The 22,894-nt window shown below is 43.4% G+C and overlaps 1 protein-coding gene and 1 long non-coding RNA gene across 2 annotated transcripts in view; both read left to right on the top strand.

Moving 5' to 3' along the window:
* clmna (calmin a) overlaps positions 1–8,377 on the top strand; it is a 48,326-nt gene extending 39,949 nt beyond the window's left edge. The window contains exons 11-14 of the mRNA XM_066675913.1: positions 2,197–2,420; positions 4,216–4,306; positions 4,509–4,555; positions 7,135–8,377. Of these exons, the coding sequence (XP_066532010.1) occupies positions 2,197–2,420; positions 4,216–4,306; positions 4,509–4,555; positions 7,135–7,297 (525 nt within the window). The 3' untranslated portion in view covers positions 7,298–8,377. The remainder of the gene's footprint in view (positions 1–2,196; positions 2,421–4,215; positions 4,307–4,508; positions 4,556–7,134) is intronic.
* A 5,101-nt stretch (positions 8,378–13,478) lies between these two features.
* On the top strand, positions 13,479–22,856 carry LOC136700515 (uncharacterized). Its single transcript, XR_010803760.1, has 4 exons — positions 13,479–13,567; positions 19,797–19,848; positions 20,476–20,600; positions 22,833–22,856. It is a non-coding gene; the product is annotated as an uncharacterized lncRNA (long non-coding RNA).
* The last annotated feature ends 38 nt before the right edge of the window (positions 22,857–22,894 follow it).

The raw sequence follows: 22,894 nt of genomic DNA, 5'->3' as shown, positions 1-22,894 counted from the left end.
ACAGCTGTGATGTCATTTAAATCCAGTATGACTCTCCAGTGTGTTTAGTATGTACAGTCTTAAAGTAATAACTTAATCCGGTATGAATCTGTAGTGGGTGTAGTGTTTACAGTCTACAAGTAATAACTGAGAAGTGGTTTTAATACAGTGTGGATCCACAGTTTGTGTTGGGCCTACAGTCTGGCTATAATAGTAGTAGAGGACTGTTAATCCAGTATGAATCTGCAGTGTGTATTTTTGACAATAGTAACAGTAGAGTGAATGATTCTTGGAGGCACGGTGGTGCAGCAGGTAGGTGTCGCAGTCACACAGCTCCAGGGACCTGGAGGTTGTAGGTTCAATTCCCACTCTGAGTGATTGTCTGTGAGGAGTGTGGTGTGTTCTCCCTGTGTCTGCGTGGGTTTCCTCCGGGTGACTGTCTGTGAGAAGTGTGGTGTGTTCTCCCTGTGTCTGCGTGGGTTTCCTCCGGGTGACTGTCTGTAAGGAGTGTGGTGTGTTCTCCCTGTGTCTGCGTGGGTTTCCTCCGGGTGACTGTCTGTGAGGAGTGTGGTGTGTTCTCCCTGTGTCCGCGTGGGTTTCCTCCAGGTGCTCCTGTTTCCTCCCACGCTCCAAAAACACAAGTTGGCGACTCAGTAGTGTCCATAAGTTTGTGTGTAAGTGATTGTGAGAGTGTGTGTCGCCCTGTGAAGAACTGGCGCCCTCTCCAGGGTGTGCTCCCCTGTTTTTCATTGGACAGCGACGATATATAGAGCACATAGACAGGCTACGGGAGCCTAGTGGCATGCCGCTGAGGTGAAAGGCATGATGCACAGGTATGATCTTTCAGTCCTGGGGACAGTTGGAACTGGGAGAACGTGTCCAGAACCTTCAGGGCTAATGAGGACAGAACATATGAGTTATGAAGTTTATGAATGAGATTACGAGGCACCAGTAGCAGTGATGCTAACTGTATCTCAGGCTCAGGTCATTACCTGTGGTAAAGCTCCTTTGTAGTGTCTCCTCAGACCTGGGAATATGTTTGAAGTGTTTAGAGCCACAGGGAAATTATAACAAATGAGTGGATTACGTAGTACGAGATTCACTGACAAACATTGCCCTATTAAAGATCCTGCAGGGGAGCAAACGCTATTTTGAATACCGACCACTGACCATTACCTCCATGTGCCGCAGTGACCATAATGAAGGCATTTAATAATGGAGCCAGAAGCATTGGGAGATTAAAATAAATAAAATAGCACTCAAAAAAGCTTAAAGGGATACAATCTCCTTGTGCCTGTTCACACCTGGATTGTATCTGAATAGTATCTAGATGTAGTTTGACCGGATTCTGTTTACACTTATTAAAATGCATCCCGGTTGTAAACATGGTTTCACACCTGCTGCTCCCAGTGTGTTATACACCCACAAATGTCAGGAATAAACATTTAAAACAGGCAGAGAATCATCTGCAGCACCCGAGGATAAGGCTGTGATTTCTGCATTGGGCAGCGACAGAGACCTAGAGTTCAAGACCGTCGGGAAAGGATTGTCATTCCTTCACGTACAATGATGGCCATTCAAGTTCATCTGTGAATTAAAGTCCGGCCTCTGATCTCCAGAAAACCACACTTGAGTTGTTCCTCCTCTCGACTGATGCCTTTCTGTTCGTGTAACTCTGTTTACACCGATCTTAATCCAATCACAATGCGTCTTGGAGGTGTTTACATCTGTCTTTTCATGTGGAGAAGTGAAAACTGAACATGATCTGCATCTTACTGCAGGTGTAAACAAGCCCCTAGGCACCCTGCTCTTTTCCTACTGGTAGATGCTACCAAATTAAAGTAGAGAGAGAGAGCCTTGTTGGTCTTGAGTGGTTATGCTGCCTCCTATCACTGGAAATTCCCAGCTGTCTTTGAATTTTCAAATCCCTTTGCTGCCAGTGTGAACGCATGGTAAACATAGCTGTGTCAAACTGGAGCTATGCTAATCACAGCTAAGATAATCCAGTCTTGCTGAGAAGGAAAAACAAGAAGGAGAATAATTGAAATAAAGAAAGTTCCTAAAACTGGAAAAACAGGAAAAAAAGATTAAAAGGAGTGGGATCAACTTGGATCTTGACAAACTGCAGCAAAATGGAAAACCGTCTTCTGAGATTGGACTTTGTGGAATAATATGCCTTCCTGTTCTCTGTGTGTGTGTGTGTGTGTGTGTGTTTAGGGTTTGGAGTCTCCAGAGCAGAGTCCTTTTGAGCTGTGGTCCAGACACCCAGGTGAGTGGGGGGCCGTGGACTCGGACCTCCACACTGACCACTGCGAGCTCATCAGCAGCGATGAGGAGCTGTCAGTCAGCAGTGTTGCCACGACAACAACTACTACTACACCTACATCTACAACAACTACAGATACAACTACTGCAGCCAGAGAAAACACAGAGAGTCAGAGGTACTGCTCTATTATTTGTATCAGAGAGAGAGAGATGGGGGTACAGAGATGATGGAGGGATGGGAGAAAAAAATACAGGAAAGGATCACAGAAAAACTGAAATAAAGGAAAGAAGAGAGAGGGAGGGATGGGGAGAGATGTGTGGGAATGAGAGAGGGAGGGCTAGGAATGGGGAAAAGTAGAGAGAGAGAGAGAGAGAGAGTGAGTGAGAGTTGAGTTTCCTGAAGGACGTGACCTCACACATGTGCCCGTTAGAGCTCTCTGTAAATGACCTTAAATGTACTTAATGATGTTTAGTTTGGAGATCGGAGCGGGGCTATTACACTCCTCCGCTGGGGGGGCTTTCACACCCTTGATCTTCCCCAGGCTCGATTACGTCAGACCAGGTCCTGAAGTGCCTCCTTTATCCGACAGATCAGAGCATAAAAAGGTTGATATTTTTTATAAAATCCTGATAAACAGGTAAAACAATGTATTTTAAACATTATTTAACACACCCTCTACAGCAGAGGTATTCAAACCTTATTCCCCGGAGCCCCCTAGTGCCAGTTTTTGAAAACTGCCCCCCCTCCCCCCAAACTAAAACAAACATGTTACTATGTAAACTACTGTAGCATATAAAAAAAATCCTGTCATATCATCCCAATTGTCCAGGACTTTTATTTTCTTATTTATGTTAAAAAAAAAATACAATAACAGCAAAATAAGAGTCTCTCCTCTCAAAGCACATGCTCCTGTTCTGGGGGGCTTTCTCTCTTCATCCAGGGGTCCATCAGCCCCTAAAATCCATGATGCTATTTCTCACCTGACAGTAATTTTCCATAAAATGTGTGGAGGTGTGTTCTTTGGTAGAGAACAAGTCACTTATTTTCACTCAAAAAGTTTGTAAATTGCTGATTTATATAACATCCCAGTAAACAAGGAACGTCCCTGGACGTTCAAAATAGGTCTAAAAGTAGTCTGTCCGTCAAGGACATATTTTAAACGTCAATGGACGTCCAAAATCCATCTTAATAAGTTAGTTAAGTGGTGACCAATCGATAACGTCAGTGGACGTCCAAAACGCGTTTTATACAAGTACTTTATTTCGGGACCAATTAATAACGTCAATGGACGTCCAAAATACGTCTAATATTCGTCTTTTCAATGTCTGTGTTTGGACGTCTTTTCAACTTTCATTTTCAACCTTAAGAGAACGTTGATTAGACGGCAGTCATTACGTTATTTCAACGTTGAATCAACAGCTAATTGTTTAATGGGATCGCTGTCATCGACACGGCAGACTAGGGTTTGATTCCCAGCTCGGACAGGAATGCTCCAACGTTCCAACAGTAAGAGTACATGGGCTAAACACCAAACAACGGTTACCTGTTTAAAATTCGTAAGTACCCAGTAAACAAGGAACGTCCCTGGACGTTCAAAATAGGTCTAAAAGTAGTCTGTCCATCAAGGACATATTTTAAACGTCAATGGATGTCCAAAATCCATCTTAATAAGTTAGTTAAGTGGTGACCAATCAATAACGTCAGTGGACGTCCAAAATGTGTTTTATACAAGTAATTTATTTCGGGACCAATTAATAACGTCAATGGACGTCCAGAATACTTCTAATAGTCATCTTTTCAATGTCTGTGTTTGGACGTCTTTTCAACTTTCATTTTCAACCTTAAGAGAACGTTGATTAGACAGCAGTCATTACGTTATTTTAACGTTGAATCAACTGGGTAAATCAAATGATTTGATCAGGGACACCCAAACTTTTGCATACGACTAGCTGCTGGGTGTTTTCTCACAGGGAAGAAGCAGCTGGTGACGGAACCGAAGATGAAAAGCAGCTGCCGTCAGCTTTGTGCTCAACAGAGGCCCATGACCCAAAAGAATCAAAGGTTTGTGCCAAAACGGATCACTGTGCTGCTCTGTGAAGGAGGCTGGTCCCTAGAAATATGTTCTGTGTCTTGAGAAATTGCATCATTTTCACATTACCATAAAAAGGACCAGCTCTTCATTAGCGCTGTAATAATGTCTGAAGGTTTAGCTTGTTTAACTAAAACATGAGCATTAACGAGTTGCATGTTGTCTTCCCTCTAGACGATGGAAAATGTGGAAACCACAGAAGTCATTGTAACAAATGAAAGGTACTGAAATGTTTCTGTTTTGAGATATTCTGAATTCTGATTTGCAAATCCGCAGCTATGAATCCCCAGATCTCAGTCCAAATCAATGTAAAAACACACCGCAGTGAAGAGTGTTGGCCTTGAGGCTTTCCCGCCTGTGTGAACAGGTTTGTGTGTTGCATCACACTCTCTGGTTCATGCCGAGCTGATTGCGTTTGTATGTCGTGAGCTGGCCTTCGATGGTTTTATCAGGGAACCTGATTGTTCTGGATGTGAGGCAGATTACATTTCACTCCCTGCTGTTTTTATAAATCTCCAAATAGAAGAAATCATCTCCTGCTCGCTGGTGTGAGTGTTAGGTGCGTGATTTACTTTAAAGGGCTCATACACTACATTTCTTTTAGTTTCCTGAGGTACATTTATCACGTGTGTGTTTTATAAATGACCACACCACAAACTCTGTATATTTCTCAGAATTAAACGGTTAATGGTTTTATAACATCATAAATATAATACATTCAAAATGTGTGTTTGTAGATAAGCTTTCCGTCTTTAGACCGAAAGGACGGGGGGCTGAAATGTCCGTTCACAGTATCACAGGCGACAGTGTGTCCTCCGGGTGACTGTCTGTGAGGAGTGTGGTGTGTTCTCCCTGTGTCTGCGTGGGTTTCCTCCGGGTGACTGTCTGTGAAGAGTGTGGTGTGTTCTCCCTGTGTCTGCGTGGGTTTCCTCCGGGTGACTGTCTGTGAAGAGTGTGGTGTGTTCTCCCTGTGTCTGCGTGGGTTTCCTCCGGGTGACTGTCTGTGAGGAGTGTGGTGTGTTCTCCCTGTGTCTGCGTGGGTTTCCTCCGGGTGACTGTCTGTGAAGAGTGTGGTGTGTTCTCCCTGTGTCTGCGTGGGTTTCCTCCGGGTGACTGTCTGTGAAGAGTGTGGTGTGTTCTCCCTGTGTCTGCGTGGGTTTCCTCCGGGTGACTGTCTGTGAGGAGTGTGGTGTGTTCTCCCTGTGTCTGCGTGGGTTTCCTCCGGGTGACTGTCTGTGAAGAGTGTGGTGTGTTCTCCCTGTGTCTGCGTGGGTTTCCTCCGGGTGACTGTCTGTGAGGTGTGTGGTGTGTTCTCCCTGTGTCTGCGTGGGTTTCCTCCGGCTGACTGTCTGTGAGGTGTGTGGTGTGTTCTCCCTGTGTCTGCGTGGGTTTCCTCCGGGTGACTGTCTGTGAGGAGTGTGGTGTGTTCTCCCTGTGTCTGCGTGGGTTTCCTCCGGGTGACTGTCTGTGAAGAGTGTGGTGTGTTCTCCCTGTGTCTGCGTGGGTTTCCTCCGGGTGACTGTCTGTGAGGTGTGTTCTCCCTGTGTCTGCGTGGGTTTCCTCCGGGTGACTGTCTGTGAGGAGTGTGGTGTGTTCTCCCTGTGTCTGCGTGGGTTTCCTCCGGGTGACTGTCTGTGAAGAGTGTGGTGTGTTCTCCCTGTGTCTGCGTGGGTTTCCTCCGGGTGACTGTCTGTGAGGTGTGTTCTCCCTGTGTCTGCGTGGGTTTCCTCCGGGTGACTGTCTGTGAGGAGTGTGGTGTGTTCTCTCTGTGTCTGCGTGGGTTTCCTCCGGGTGACTGTCTGTGAGGAGTGTGGTGTGTTCTCCCTGTGTCTGCGTGGGTTTCCTTCGGGTGACTGACTGTGAGGAGTGTGGTGTGTTCTCCCTGTGTCTGTGTGGGTTTCCTCCGGGTGACTGTCTGTGAGGAGTGTGGTGTGTTCTCCCTGTGTCTGCGTGGGTTTCCTCCGGGTGACTGTCTGTGAGGTGTGTTCTCCCTGTGTCTGCGTGGGTTTCCTCCGGGTGACTGTCTGTGAGGAGTGTGGTGTGTTCTCTCTGTGTCTGCGTGGGTTTCCTCCGGGTGACTGTCTGTGAGGAGTGTGGTGTGTTCTCCCTGTGTCTGCGTGGGTTTCCTTCGGGTGACTGACTGTGAGGAGTGTGGTGTGTTCTCCCTGTGTCTGTGTGGGTTTCCTCCGGGTGACTGTCTGTGAGGAGTGTGGTGTGTTCTCCCTGTGTCAGCGTGGGTTTCCTCTGGGTGACTGTCTGTGAGGAGTGTGGTGTGTTCTCCCTGTGTCTGCGTGGGTTTCCTCCGGGGTCTCCGGTTTCCTCGCACAGTCCAAAAACATGGAGGGTAGGTGAACTGGCTTCTGTAATAACTGTCCTGGTGTGTGAATGAATGTGTGTGTGCCCAGATATGGATTGGCGCTGTGTCCTGGGTGAAACCCTCCAGGTGGACAGTCGTTCCTGGTCGAGAGTACGCTGTGGATTGAGTGTCCTGAGCTGTGTAATACTTTATAGGTGTGAGTGTGAGTGTGTGTGTGTGAGTGTGTGGTGCCCTGTGCCGGACTGGAGCCCTGCCTTGTACCCAGTGATTTAAATCATGCTTTGGTCCGGCCATGACCCTGAACAGAGCGAAGCAGTAACAGCAAATGCATGAATTAACCGTGTTTACCTGCTTTATCAAAGTCCAAACCCGTTTAATATGTTAATTCATGCATTTAATGAGTAAAAGACAGTGGATATTCTAAGAGCTGCAGGTTTTACAAAGTTGCTCCTAACACAACCGGCCTTAATTGTTGTGTTACAGGAAAGAAAAGGGCTCCACAGAAACCGCGGAGAGCTCCGGTGAAGTGACTTTGTCTGAAATCTACCTGCTGCTGCTCCTGTGGCTCCTGGTCTACTGCTTTTTCATCCTGCCTCAGATTGACATCTGGAACATCCCCAGCGCTCTGTTCAACATGGACAAGTGACCGCTGCATTTATTTCACTCACGATTCACCTGAAAAACACTTCTAACCCTAAGGTGAACCTCCTCCTACTGATCTCTTCAGAAAACAGGAGCCTTTAAGTGGGGTCCTCTTTCACACAGACTATTATTTTATATCTGAAGCTCTCCTGGACTCGAGGAGTAATGGAGGTGTGTGTTTCTGAAGTCTGAGATTATTCATCAGCAGTGGACCTGGTTCATTGGAACTCACACTGTTCTGTGGTGTACCCCCTGGAATCTTCTGCACATGAATGCTTCAGCAGTTCAATATTTTAACTGTAATACTAACAGTAATGAGAATAACATGGTAAGAATATGCTTTTCGGTCTTTATTACGGTGATACTTATACCTTATGAGAAAATAAGTGTTTTATGGTCCTTTTAAGGTTTTAAAGTTTACATCATGATCATGAAGGTGTTTTTTTTAATGTTTTATTTAATGTACTTCTCTAAAAGGGGAAGAAATTTATGCTCATACGCTTAGTTTTTCTCTGTCCTCCATTTTGTGTCAATTATACGTCCAAAGGAAACAGAGCTGATCCTTAAAGTCTTTTTTTTACCTTTAAAAAGGATTCACCTTTTAGAACCACAAGCTGAAGGCACTTTCACAGGATGAGAGGTACATAAATGTCTTAATGAACCATACAGGGCTTTATGAAAGAGCTTCAGTGGTGTCGGATGCACTTTTACTGACACAAATCATGATCCGCCAAAGATTTAGCTAAAGAAACTAGACAGGGAGGAGGAATAGTGAATTTGCCTATTGTTTTAAATAAAGAAAAGCTGAAGTTCTATATTTACCTGCGTATTTTACAGCATAAAGGGCACATAAATCATTTTCAATTAAAACAACCAAGGGACTATTTGGCAGCACCTTACAGTGGCTCATCATACGTTAGGTTACTTAGCACCTACATAGAAGACTTACGTAAGTGTCATTACGCCTTGGGAGCTGCTGATATACTGTAAGAATACCTTGGGATTCACTGGTAATATTTATGTCTTCATTCACAAGGGTAAACAACACTTACATAAAGCTTTTTTTTATGACAACCGACATAAACCCACATTGGTGTGGTGTAGTGTGGAGTATTAACTAATACTGCTGCTGACTTCTATGTGGAAGAATATGATGCAATTTTCAGCTTGGGTAACCACACAATGCTACACTAATGAGTCCTTGGGCTAGACTCCTAACTTTACATTAACTTTCGTCTGTAACAGGATTCAACAAAAATGTCAATGCTGAACTGTAACTCCAGTTATTATTATTATAGTTGTTTTAATGGGTTTATGTTAGTTGTTATAAAGGCCACTTTACTCCATTCCCTCCTTGAAAACTTAAAAACACCTGTTGCGTATCTGAATAAGCCTTTGTGGACGTCTGAGGGTTTGTCACTCGTGGTGAAAGGTGTAATGTCGGTTTATAAAATTGACTTACGGTTCTTTGGAAACGCCTCACTGTTGGTCATTGTTCACAAGGTTAAAGAAGCATTTAATGACAACTGATATGAACCTAAATTAACATTTATGAACACTTAATCCGGGCGCAGTCACACAGCTCCAGGGACCTGGAGGTTGTGGGTTCGATTCCCGCTCTGGGTGACTGTCTGTGAGGAGTGTGGTGTGTTCTCCCTGTGTCTGCGTGGGTTTCCTCCGGGTGACTGTCTGTGAGGAGTGTGGTGTGTTCTCCCTGTGTCTGTGTGGGTTTCCTCCGGGTGACTGTCTATGAGGAGTGTGGTGTGTTCTCCCTGTGTCTGTGTGGGTTTCCTCCGGGTGACTGTCTATGAGGAGTGTGGTGTGTTCTCCCTGTGTCTGCGTGGGTTTCCTCCGGGAGACTGTCTGTGAGGAGTGTGGTGTGTTCTCCCTGTGTCTGCGTGGGTTTCCTCCGGGTGACTGTCTGTGAGGAGTGTGGTGTGTTCTTCCTGTGTCTGCGTGGGTTTCCTCCGGGTGACTGTCTGTGAGGAGTGTGGTGTGTTCTCCCTGTGTCTGCGTGGGTTTCCTCCGGGTGACTGTCTGTGAGGAGTGTGGTGTGTTCTCTCCGTGTCTACGTGGGTTTCCTCTGGGTGACTGTCTGTGAGGAGTGTGGTGTGTTCTCTCCGTGTCTACGTGGGTTTCCTCCGGGTGACTGTCTATGAGGAGTGTGGTGTGTTCTCTCCATGTCTATGTGGGTTTCCTCCGGGTGACTGTCTGTGAGGAGTGTGGTGTGTTCTCTCCGTGTCTATGTGGGTTTCCTCCGGGTGACTGTCTGTGAGGAGTGTGGTGTGTTCTTCCTGTGTCTGTGTGGGTTTCCTCCGGGTGCTCCGGTTTCCTCCCACGCTCCAAAAATACACGTTGGTAGGTGGATTGGTGACTCAAAAGTGTCCGTAGGTGTGTGCGTGTCTGTGTTGCCCTGTGAAGGACTGGCGCCCCCTCCAGGGTGTGTTCCTGCCTTGCGCCCAATGATTCCAGGTAGGCTCTGGACCCACCGCGACCCTGAACTGGATAAAGGTTAGAGATAATGAATGAATGAATGAACACTTAATCCACCAACTGTCACTTGTCATAAAGTGTCTTTCAGAAAACCTTGTGACAACTGATGCTTAATAATAATAATAATCTTACACAGATGTCTATGAAGGTTTATGTGAGTTACGTGGTGTCAGCAGCCTTTTGAGCGATGACGTACAGCACAGTGTCACTGATTCTTTCCAGACTGCGTGTGTGTGATGGTGTGTGGTGGTGTTTGTTTGCCTCTGGCGTTGTATGAAGATGTATGAAGTGCGTTTTGAGCACCTTAGCTGGCCATTTTAAAGAACCTGTACAAAGTGCTTTGTAATAACGTTGCATTTATTATTTTCTTTTTATTATATAAAGAGTGGTTTAAGGAACTCATCTGAACCCTTTCAGAACCGAGCAGCTTCAGCAAACCTTGTGTCTCCACAGGAGTATCTTTAAAAGAGAGGCTTTCAGTGTAAATGAAATGGCACAGAAGCATTTGTAAGCCATTTCTGACCATTTCTATTGGTCCATTCTTTATGAAATTTTGCTACATGGCATTTTCAAATGAAGTCAATAATTGAAAAACATAAATAATGGAGAGAAGTCACTGACAAGCACAGTTCTCCTGGAGATAAAGTCCAGTACGTTGTGTATTGAATGTTCATGATTTTACTCTACACTTAGCCCTTAAGAGGTTATGGAGGTTAACCAGAGGCTAAAAAAACAGAATTAATGCTTTAATAAATAGTTCCCTCAGTTTAAATAAAGTGTGCCCTCAATTTATTTATTGTTTACCTCAGTGTTTTCCAGTAGAGCTTTTATCGAATAAAGCTATTATAAATATAAGGTATATTTCTGGGACTGTGCCCAATGGATAGATTCAGAAGAACAACTTATGTTTAATTTAAAATTCATCATTTAATTAAAGGAACAAATGATTAAACCCATGCAATCATTAATGAAAAGAAGAGAACAGAATGTCACACGGATGCCTCGGTTTTATAAATGGAGAGCACAACTTTACACTGAAGCCATGATTTATTCAACTGAGCGATTTTAGCCTCTGAGTGTATGTATCCTCCTGTTTATTCCTCTCAGGGGCACAGTTCAGTGAAAGTGAAAGTCCAGTGGCCGCAGTCTGCGCATGAGAACCTTCTGTTAAACTGTTTTGTAAAGCTGATAAATCTCTGCCCCGATTTTGTATCGAAGACTCTTGTAAATGCACCAGTCACGTGCAATAAACACCACACTTCAGATCAAGCCTCCGTTCTTCTTACTGTTCTTCTCCTGATCAGGACCTTCTGTTCTTCTGGGATGGCTTGGAACATTTCTGTGAGGATTTCATGGTCGCCACAAGAGTATTAGTGAGGTCCGGGGCTGATGTTGGATGATTAGTTGTGGACCGTAAACACTAACTCATCCCAAAGGTATTGTATGATGCTCCATCACTCTAGATAACACAGTTCCACTGCTCTAGAGCAGTACACACCTCTGGCTGACACATGGCATTGGGGATAGTGTGGTGTCTGAGTTGATTCTATAGGTCAAGCCATTTCTACAGAGATTATACAGTTCACTTTATGGTTTCACTCATTACAAGGACTGTCTACATACATTTGGCCATGCAGAGCTGTTTGTTGCATTGCTGCAAAATGCATAGTGTGCACAGCGCCACTAAGTGGACAGAAATGATATGCGGGACTCTGGCGCCCTCTGGTGGCGAAGGGGATGCAGTGATTAAAGGCTGTTGCTGTATATAAAATTCAGAGACAGAAGATTGTTTTGTTGTTATGGAGATATGCTGTAACCAACTGTAAGCAGCTTTCTCAGGGTCCAGAATCAACACAGAGGTCCTGGATATGGTGCCAGTGCATCACAGGACATCACACACTCACACATTCACATCTAAGGATGCTCTTGAAAATCCAGTCTACTTATGAACATGTGTGTTTGGACTGTGGGAGGAAACCGGAGCATCCAGAGGAAACCCAAACTTACACAGGGAGAACACAGACAGTGACCAGAGGCGGGGATTGAACTCAAAAACCCAGGAGCCTGGAGCTGTGTGACAGCAAAGCCACCTGCAGCACAAATGCTGAAAAACATGAAATATATCCATCCATTCATTATCTGTAACCCTTATCCAGTTCAGGGTCACGGTGGGTACAAAGCCTACCTGGAATCATTGGGCGCAAGGCGGGAATACTCTCTGGAGGGGGCGCCAGTCCTTCACAGGGCAACACACACACTCACACATTCACTCACACCTATGGACACTTTTGAATCGCCAATCCACCTACCAACGTGTGTTTTTGGACTGTGGGAGGAAACCGGAGCACCCGGAGGAAACCCATGCGAACACGGGGAGAACACACCACACTCCTCACAGACAGTCACCAGGAGGAAACACATGCGGACACGGGGAGAACACACCACACTCCTCACAGACAGTCACCAGGAGGAAACCCACGCAGACACAGAGAGAACACACCACACTCCTCACAGACAGTTACCTGGAGGAAACCCACGCGGACACAGGGAGAACACACCACACTCCTCACAGACAGTTACCTGGAGGAAACCCACGCGGACACAGGGAGAACACACCACACTCCTCACAGACAGTTACCTGGAGGAAACCCACGCAGACACAGAGAGAACACACCACACTCCTCACAGACAGTTACCCAGAGGAAACCCACGCGGACACGGGGAGAACACACCACACTCCTCACAGAGAGTCACCCGGAAGAAACCCACACAGACACAGGGAGAAGAACCCACAACCTCCAGGTCCCTGGAGCCGTGTGACTGCGACACTTAACATAATATATATATATATATATTTCCCAATGTTAAATTCAGCAGATTAAGTGTAAATCTTATACAAATGTTGTAGGAAAGTAAAGATAATTAATGTTTCATATTAAATCTTCCCTGTATACAGATATGGACCGACCACTCACATTCTGAGCCCTTTGCTTTTATTTTGAGCTGAAACATGACTCACTGTTTGGGCTATTTTTTGGAGCCCGTCTAGAAATGAAAGCATTATGCGATGGGTCTGAGATGTAACAGTTCCATAAGCACTTTACACGTTTTCTCACACTCTGCTTCTGTAGACCTCCCCTGGAAGTTTAAAGAACATTCTGCAGAGCATGGAAGGATAGCACTTGAACTGGAAACAGAAAAGGGTCATGTGACGGTGGACTTGGAGAGGCTTGCTGAGTCTTTTGGATCAGAGCCTGAGACTTGTATGGAAAGTTAAGCGCAGCGGTCTGTCGCCAGGATGCTCTTGGTCAGGGTTTCAGCTTCGGCTCTTTAAAATATGCCTGAATCCAGGGCCTGCACTGGAGAAGAGAAGAGGTCATTTTTGCTGCCTTCTGATGAGTTAAATGCAGAGAATGATTCATCACCCACTTCATGAGGGTCCTGACTACTGAAGAACTTCTTCAAGAAGCATGCAGAGATGGACTACAGTATATATAAATATAAGTGCTGCTGTATTGTCAGTGAAGCTAATAAAATTGACAGAGAGTGTAGAAACAAAAAGATCATTGTGCAAAACAATGATATAAAAACAGAAATGAAGACAACAGTTTTTCATGCTATGGGCCCTTTAATTCATATGGCCTCTTAATACATAATAAAAGTCTCCGAGTCTGAATTTCTGCGTGTGGCTGCTTTTCTCAGTGTGTTTTTGGCCAGCAGCAGCAGGAGAGAGACACACGGACAAAACACGAACGAAACACAATTAAAGGCCGTACAAACGGTAAGCGCACAGGTTTTAATTAACTACAACCTTGTTATTTTTTTTGGCTTGGTCCAAGATGTGGATTATGCTTTTAAAATTAAATTTTATCCCTGAATGATCATCTTGAAAGCACCATGTTTGCACACAGTTAGCAGGCCCTGCTACCTACACGTTTTAGAATATAACGGTGTTTATTATATATATCCAGTATAACATAGGCGCAGCTCTGAATGTGTAAATGTTGTATTGTTTTCATTTGAATATAAAGGAAAGCTTTAACTGTTTCCTCGTATTTGTCACGTTTTACTACGAATATTAGCTTCATTTTCTGGACCAGAGGCGTCCAACAAATATTTACCTGCTTGAAAATAAAGACGACGACAATATAAAAGAGTGCTGTTGATTTAGGCACGTATTTGATTAAACGAGGTAGAGTTTGGCTTGCTAGTGTCCAGCTTCCTTTTCGAATTTTCCCTTTCCACCTTAAATAGGCAACAGTTACCTTCTGGCAACTCGGGCGCCAGAATGTATCATCTGCCCATTTAAGGTGGAGCGGAAAATTCGAAAAACAAGCTCGCGAATTGAAAGCCAACTTCATTCTAGTTATGCTTAAGTTAGCTTAGCTAGCTTCCACACTCTGGTGGCCGTCATCTGCAACAAGGGAAAACACACACACGTTAAACATATTAATATGTTGATATAAAATGAGTTGATAGGGCGTAGTAAGTTGTGTTCATATGTTCGGGTTTAATTCACAGCTTTATCTCTGATATAAATGACTGCAGCCACAAGGCCAAGGTCGCCCTGAGGCCTGGAGTCTAACAGAATATGCACAACATTTACAGGGTTAATACTGTAATTATTAATTACTGTTTATTGGAGAGAAAACTAACATTTAAAATGTGTACTATGATATTTGTTTACACGTTTGAATAGCTGCTGAGTTTAGAATGTTGGTGGAAATAATAAACAAGAGTCAAAAATGGACCATACCCTTTTCACAGACTGTATTTTTATGTTTAATTATCTCCTTCTATATGTAAAAACTCACTCCAATGACAATCAAGTGTTTAGCATTGTTAGCATGTATGTGTGGTAGTGTCTATATGTTACATGACTTATCATGATTGAAATAAGTAGTTAGTTACTTGGCTGCAGTCATTTACATGTTTCTGAAACTGTTTTTGAAAAGCTGCGGTTTCAGGACACTGATTCAGACACCCAGGGTTTCTGACTTCATAAACCTAAACAACCAATCTTGTCGGCTCAGTGGGCGGGGCTTTGGAGGGGAGAGTGGAGATAAAGGCGGGAACTGATTGTATATTCATGCCCACTAATTAAATACAAAGGTGCATAGTTTAAAGCGCTTTTAAGGCAATTGGATATTTTTTATTTATTCGGAAATAACTTGTGGTTGGTATTTGCCGTTTTGGGTTCGAGCCCTGCCTTGGTTGCCTGAGGGCTGTGGTGTGTTCGCTCTGTGTCGGCATGGGTTTCCTCCCACAATCAAAAAACACAATCCACATTTGGTGGCCTGGCCATGTAGAAAGTGTCCTTAGGTATTTGCTTGGGTATTTGTGGGTGAAATTATGAGTGACTGGGTGAGTACCCTGTGTTGGAATGGTGCCTTGTCCAGGGTTTGTTCCTGCCTTGTGCTCAGTGATTCCAGGTAGGCTCCAACACACTGCAACCTTGAACAGTGTTAAGCGGTTACAGACAATGAATGAATTTATCCAGTTCATGATTGTGGTGGGTCCAGAGCCTGTCCAGAATCACTGAGTGAAAGGCGGGAAAAGTTCTGCCCTTGGGAGTGTTTATTTAAGAGAAGCAGCCTGATCTATAGCGTCGGATCCGATTTAAAAAAAGAATAATTTAATGTGAGGAAACCACGTCAGGCAACGAACAGTGCTCTCACAAATGGGAAGACTTTTCCCAGGAGGAAAATACACCCCAGCGGGTTCTCCCTTCGCGCAAGGTTCCTGCGCTTGTGCTCTGACAGGGGGTTGCCATATCAGACAAAATACACCCCAAACACAGTGCGAACAGGACACTATAACATATTTAATATATATATTGTATACATACACACAAGCACTCGAATTAAACCTAATATATTCTTGTGTACGTCAAAATAGTTTTATCGTCCAGCGCTAGGTGGAGGTTGCGACCAGTCGTTCGAGGGGAAATAAAAAAAAAAAATCTCTGAAGACTCTGAAAGCCTCCCTGTGGTTCAATAACACGTTAGGCCCATTTCGTGGTCTAAACCAATCAGAAAAGTGAAGTGCAGTACCTCCCCTCTGATTGGCAGTGGTCCAGATATTCATGTGCGTGTGCGTTTGAAAATGCGTGTACGGCAGTCAGACAGAACCGAGAGGTGAGAAGCCAAGGCCCGGAGCCGGATCGCCCTATACACTCACTACAAGTCAGATCGTCTCAAGTTAGGGAGAGTTTGTGTATCATCAGAAGATGAAGAGAAGAAAAAAAGACACCACGAGACGGGTTGCGGGAACAGCAGTGAGGTAAATCTGTGACTTTTTGTGAGGTTGGAATATTAACTACATCACAGCCTGGCACCCTGTATTCAGCTTTTAAAATTACAGTGGAACCTCTGCCTATGAATTTGATCCGTTCCGTGACCCGGTTCGTAAGTGGAAAAGTTCGTTTCTCGAGTCAATTTTCCCCATTTAAAATAATGGAAAAGTAATTAATACGTTCCAGCCCCCACCCTAAAAGTCACCCTTTTTGCACTGATATATGTTTACAACACTCTCAAATTAGTAAAAAATACATGCAGCGTTACTAAAAATAAAAGAGAAATACAGTGGAAACAGTAATAAAAAAAGAAATAAAGTTTTAAGTGGTTACACATCGCTACCTTGAAGACGTGACGACTGGCTGGAGGAGTAACACAGGCACTGGCTGTATGACGGGAGGTGGGGGGTGGGTGGAATAACAGAGAGTAGGCGGTGAATGTGGGGAGACGAAGCGTTGATACGGCGTAACTTAGCACGTATTTCGATGTCTGCTATTTACACTAATGCTAAATTGCTAAAGCTACAATTTGCTAATCTTAAAAGCTCACTCAAGTCTGGGCGCTGGGAGACTCGCCTATTGGGGTCAGTGGCCATTTCCAGCCACCGGCTCGGCGGAGGCTCTGGTTCGTTTCTAGAGTCATGGTTCGTTGGTGGAGGCAAAAAATATTCAAATGTCCGGTTCGTATCTTGAGTTTGTGGTGTTCTCCCTGTGTCTGTGAGGGACTCCTTCCACAGTCCAAACATGTGTGATGCCATGTGATGGTCTAGTGCCCTGAGCAGGGTGTGTTTGCGCCTTGTGCCCAGTGAATCTGGGTATGTCCTGGACCCACTGCGACCAGATCAGGATGAAGTGGTTAGTGAAAATGAATGGATGAATGAATAAACAATTCATCCACCCGACTATTGTAAAGAAAATAAAGAAATATAAGATTAAAAATGAAGAATAAAAACAGATAGGATTCATGATCAAGTTTTATGTCTTGTCTATGACTGTCTGTGAGGAGTGTGGTGTGTTCTCCCTGTGTCTGCGTGGGTTTCCTCCGGGTGACTGTCTGTGAGGAGTGTGGTGTGTTCTCCCTGTGTCTGCGTGGGTTTCCTCCGGGTGCTCCGGTTTCCTCCCACAGTCCAAAAACACACATTGGTAGGTGGATTGGTGACTCAAAAGTGTCCGTAGGTGTGGGTGTGAGTGTGTGTTGCCCTGTGAAAGACTGGCGCCCCCTCCAGGGTGTATTCCCGCCTTGCGCCCAATGATTCCAGTTAGGCTCTGGACCCACCGCGACCCTGGATAAGGGCTACGGATAATGAATGAAAAAAGGAATCTGACTCAGATATAAATGATTATAAATAACATCATTGTTTTAATTCACATGCGACTGAAATGATTCTAAAATATTTAAGGTATATTTCAGATCCTCCATTTTCTTTAAACGCACAGGGCCCAGTGCGCTGTTCAAACTCATCAGTGCGTGGTAAACAAATGACTTATCATTCAAGGAAACCTAAATGGTTTCTGCACCTGGTGGAGTACATTAAAAGCCTGAACAGCCTCACATTGTGTTGGTTTAAGTTTCTGCAATTCAGATTAATGTCTGGTCCACTGTGGTGTGTTGTCAAAACACGGAGCTTTGTGCAACATGTGCTCAACAAATGTTTTTTCACTCTCCAGATGAACGCATTGCTGCCTTCAAATTAAAGTGACAGTAATGTAATCAGGGATGAATTATTGATGAGGTTTGAAAAACACAGGTTAGAGAGAGAGCTGCCCTTTATTTTCTGGGTCACGCTTGAACGATAGCTTGCCTTTGGGGCTCTTTGTTGAGTGACAAGTAAATTTGGAGCCCTGTTTTTAGATGTCAGTCTGTTTTTAGATGTCAGTTCATGGTGCTTCTGATTGCAGAGTGGGTTCGGAGTCTTTATCGAATGGCACAGACGTCAGTACACAACTTAGTAATGTGGAGCTGGTTCCAGTTTCTTGGGAGTGCTTTGAGAAAGGAAAAAAAAACACTAAGCTACTGTCTCGTATTTGTCACCCAGCCGTGCACACATCAGTAACACTCACCAGCCACTTTAGTAGTTCAGTGTTCTGTCAATCACTCTCATCAAACTTGCTTTCTGTATACACACTTTCTGCATTAAAAAAACATTGCCGAGGCTAGAGGTGAGAAATGTCTTTTAAGTTTTAACATTTTACTTTGTAAAAAGAACTTTGTTTTCCTTTCCAAAATTTAAATAATGTCGTATGTGATTTCATCGTTTGTGGTCATTCCTTTTTATTTTTTTTGGCCCCAGGGGTTGTAGGTTATTCTTGCAAAAATGGAACTAGACACTTCATTGTATTCTTAGATTTTCAGTTTTTAAACAAATCTAACATTTTAGTGACTGTGATCCAAGGTCTTTAGCTGAAGACTGTGTTTGGAGGTGATATTGTCCTACAGTGTGGATGCCTTGTGCTTTGTGGAAATGTGAAGATAAGACTTGGACCGAGGTTTGCAGCTCTTAAGTGTGTGTTGACGCGGACTCTCAGTCCTAGCTGCCATTGGCATGCTAATGTAGGTCATGTTCAGGGCTTTCATCTGGAAGTTCGCTGCCTCGACGGTATGCGGCCTGTCTGGCCTGCACTCGGGATTGTGGTGGGCTCTGAGAGCGGTGGTCCGAAAAACCTTCTTTGTTTTATGTTTTCCTAAATATCTGCAAACACAGATGGACCCACATGCTTTTTGATGATAATTAAATCTCTTGAATTATCTGCATATCATATTTGCTTGAAATAAACGGCTGTCATTGGTTTTACCATTGTTTCATGCTAAGGATGAGCGATATGGGTGAAATATATCTACCGAATGTTGGGATTTATAAATACTTGACTTATCTGTAATAAAACAGTAGTATTTGAACTGTAGGGCTCTGAATCTGCAATAAAACCTTCTTCATACTCTTATGAAGATGCGCTGTGATTGTAGTTCCGGCCAGACATTTGTCCGATTGTATTACTGTTGAACACACCATTAGGTTCATTGGGGAATCGAAGTTGCCCTACAAACACCCAAATACAAATTCATACCGTGTTTAACTGACACACAACAAAGTACAATGTTGCTTCTTAATTTTTATATTGTTGTCTTTGGCCCTTGGCCCACCACAAGCCTTTTAATATGTCCCCAAAACATCTCAAGTGTGGGAATTCCTGCCTAACTCTGTATCAGTGTTTCAGCAACGGTTTCAAAAAGTGGCACCCCCTTTTGAAAGCCTACCCTTCCAACCATAGACTTTCAACATCAACGTCAGCGTTTTTTTTTTTTTTTTTTTTGTCCTCTGCACAGTTAAGGTTAAAGTGGGCAGCCATGCAGCCGCATCACGAGTACAAATTTTTCATTCGGGCATTAAGCTCAAAATGTGTCATTGACCAAAGGAGATGTGTGTCAGCGTTTTGAAAAACCTGAGAGTGAGTAGCATGTGTGATTGAATTAGATTCATGAACTCCCACACCGATTTTGAAAGCGGATTTTAACCAAGAGCAAATGTGCTCGGGCTGTAAAGCTGTGATGTGTTGCAGCTGTGGAGCAGCGGCGGTCGACGAGGGACCGAGGGGTGTTTGGTTTTGATTTTAGAGCGGCAAAAAATGTGTTGACAAGCCAGTTGTCATCCTAAATTCAGCTGCCATGCTTTGACCACAGATATGTTCATAATGTCATATTTTTCTGGTTTATTTTCAGAACATTGGAAGAATATTGTCTCAGGCTGTGACCACCCATCAACTGTGCGAAGGTAACACACGCTTTTCCTGGAGGTATTTAGTAATAAATATGTATAGAAAGCTTTATTTGAATTCGAACTAGACCGTGTGTAGTAATGTCACTGTCGAGAAGGATTTTATAAAAAGATATAATTTATTCTGTTGGTATGTCTCTGATGAACAGGAGGGTGTAAAGGGTTGAATGCAATTTTTCATGGGGTCCGTTTGACAGACACTGATAAAGCCTAGGTCTTATAATGATTTTTCTATTGTATTTCACTATTAGCAAAGCAGTTTGATCTTAAACTGGACTTGGTCCACGTCTAAAAAACAGCCCCTTGGTGTGTGTTCTTTTAAACTCCTTTAGCTTTTACCACTAAAGTGTTTTTCAGAATCGCTACAGGCCTAAGCTGAGAAATGAACATAATATAAACTTTATTTGATATATACAAAGAACATGGGAGCATGTCTTATGACAGTTGGCTCTTAAAACCTTTTTATATGAACGATATAAACTTCAACATTCAATATATCATTCATCGTATAAATCACTACAAAATGTATCTTTATTTTGCTTGTATTTTATTATTTTTTTTTTTTTTTTTTGCGGTGTGCACATGGTGGATGGCGTGTATAAGGTGCTGTGGTCTGTGTTGTAGACCCTCTGGCCGTGTGTCTGGGGTTGAGACGTGTTGCTGTATGTGTTGAGTGAGGAGTGCTGATGATGATGAAGCCCAGAATAAGCTCACCCTGGCCCCACAGCATCGAGATGAACGCACGCCCTGTGAGTACTGACCTCTCTCTTACAAACCACTGGTGCGATTAGTTACCACCCTCTACGCACGTCTCTCTGGGGTTAGTTCTGCCGTACGATACAGCGGCGACCGGAGGGTGTCTGTCTTTGCAAAAGACACCAGAACTGTCTTTCATGGAGTTTTAAAAAGGACTTGCTTAACACTCATTCAGTGATTTGATGTTAAATGGTTGATTGCGGAGAAACGTACTGTTTCTTTGCGGCGGTGACAGGAGCCGAGCCTACAACACAGATATAGCATTTTATAACATAGCTCCAACAAAGTAACCTGATTGGACAAGAGACATTCCCTGAGCGCTGATGTAGAATATTACATCAATGAGACATTTTTTTAACACTATGTGTATCACACAATTGACTGGTGTGTTCTAATAGATTATAACGAGAGAGAGGTTTAAAGTGGAGTTGTAGAGAAGCTCTTTCAGACGCAGTGTGTATAAGTGGAGCCAAATAACTAATTAAACAGTTATATTTACCAACTTAAAGGCTAAGCACCAGTGATATGAAAGTGTTAAACAAATAAATACAGTGGAGTTTGAGTTCCTAACTTGTGTTTATTGATAGTCAGAAAACATGTTATTTCTTACTAATTCAAGGAATAAGGTTTAAAAGACCGTTGCCCCCCCCCCCCCCAACGGTGTTGGGAAACTCTAATAGGCGTCTTGCCTGTGACGTAGATGGTGGACAACAACTCTAGAAGCTGCACTTAATTTAATGCAAAATGACGAAAAGGTGTGTTGTTTTTGGCTGCAATCATTCAATGTACAGTGGGACATCTGTGAACAAATGACCCAAAGATCCCAAAATATCCAGAAAATGGACTAAATTTGTCCACTTTAAACGGGCACTTTGGAAAGGACCATCCGCTCACTCCGTTATCTGTAGCTCATTTCACTGGCGCTTTTCCAACAATATGGGCATGTAAGGACACCAACGAAAGGTGTTCAAGAGCCTCTGTAACATGGAGGTAAACAGGGTAAGGACACTCACTTCGCCTGTTTTAGTTGGTGTTAGTTAACGTTAGCTTGACTCGCTAAACTCGGTGTCTCAGATTATACTCGGCTACGTAGCTGCATTACGGAGGTTTATAGTGTCGGATGAATTCGAGTTCGACTTCGATCACATTTACAAGAATAACGGTACCTCTAAATTTGAGTTTAGCTTATTGCTAGGCTATTGTCATGAATAATGTTGGTTATTTAGCTAGATACTGTCATAACAGTCAGTCATAACGGTGTTTTACCGCGGCGTTGTTCGGCTGTTGTCCACCAGTGACGTCACGGTCGCGTTCGAGAATTTCCGTAGCGAGCTCGGGTTTTTCCGTCAATTTAATAAAATTGTCAGTTTTAAAGCAAATTAAGCTGCTATTTTCATTTTAATTCATACTTATATCTGTCAGTAACTAAAATAATGTGAAATATTCATGGAGGTCCATTAAGTGGTGCTTAGCCTTTAAAGAAATAAATCAAAATTAGCTTTGGATCGCTTTTTTTTTTTATTTTTATTTTTTTATTTATTTATTTATTTTATCAGCTTTATTACTGTTAATAAATGACGCTAGTAAAACGTCAGAAGTTAAGGCAGTTTCACACTCGACGTCATATAACTGGGTGGTAGGTGAGAGGCCGCAGGGTCGAGGACTGAAGATAATCACAGATCGCCGTCTCCTACTTCTGTGATTATTAATTATTCAATATCCACAACCACCACTGACTCTTCATGTCTCTGAATTTTCACATGCAGTGACACTTGTGGTAAAATAGTGGTTAATTTTTAAAGGTTTGTGAGTAACGGTTAACGGTTCACCTCACCCTCACTGCCTGTGTCATGTTTCAGAGACATTAAACTTAATTCTGACTCTAAGTTTCTCTGTAACTGAGCGTTTCACATCATGCCCCTGTCACGAACTTGGTCTTAACCGTTTAATTATGCAGATATTTCCAAGAAATTGTGAAAAAAAAATATGTATTGGTTTTAAAAATGAGTTTGGAGCTTTTGATAGAACATCAAACAGCTTAAAAATGTTATTTGTAATCTTATTTATTTTTTTTTTTGGTGGTTTCCACATTGGTTAATGTTGCTGCTTTACTTTATAATGCCGTTTTATATGTTTATATCCTTTTGTATCAACCAGAGGAGCAAAGTGAAGCTGTTTGTGTGAATATGAATGACTGCTGATTACTGTGGTCTTTTCCTGTGCAGTGAGCTTTAGAAGAGCAGGATGAAATGAGATAAACACTGGATGAGTGGAGGCCCCCTGCTTC

This window comes from Hoplias malabaricus, chromosome 1, assembly GCF_029633855.1.
Source record: "Hoplias malabaricus isolate fHopMal1 chromosome 1, fHopMal1.hap1, whole genome shotgun sequence".
NCBI classification, from domain to species: domain Eukaryota; kingdom Metazoa; phylum Chordata; class Actinopteri; order Characiformes; family Erythrinidae; genus Hoplias; species Hoplias malabaricus.
This window is presented reverse-complemented; position numbering and strand designations above follow the sequence as displayed.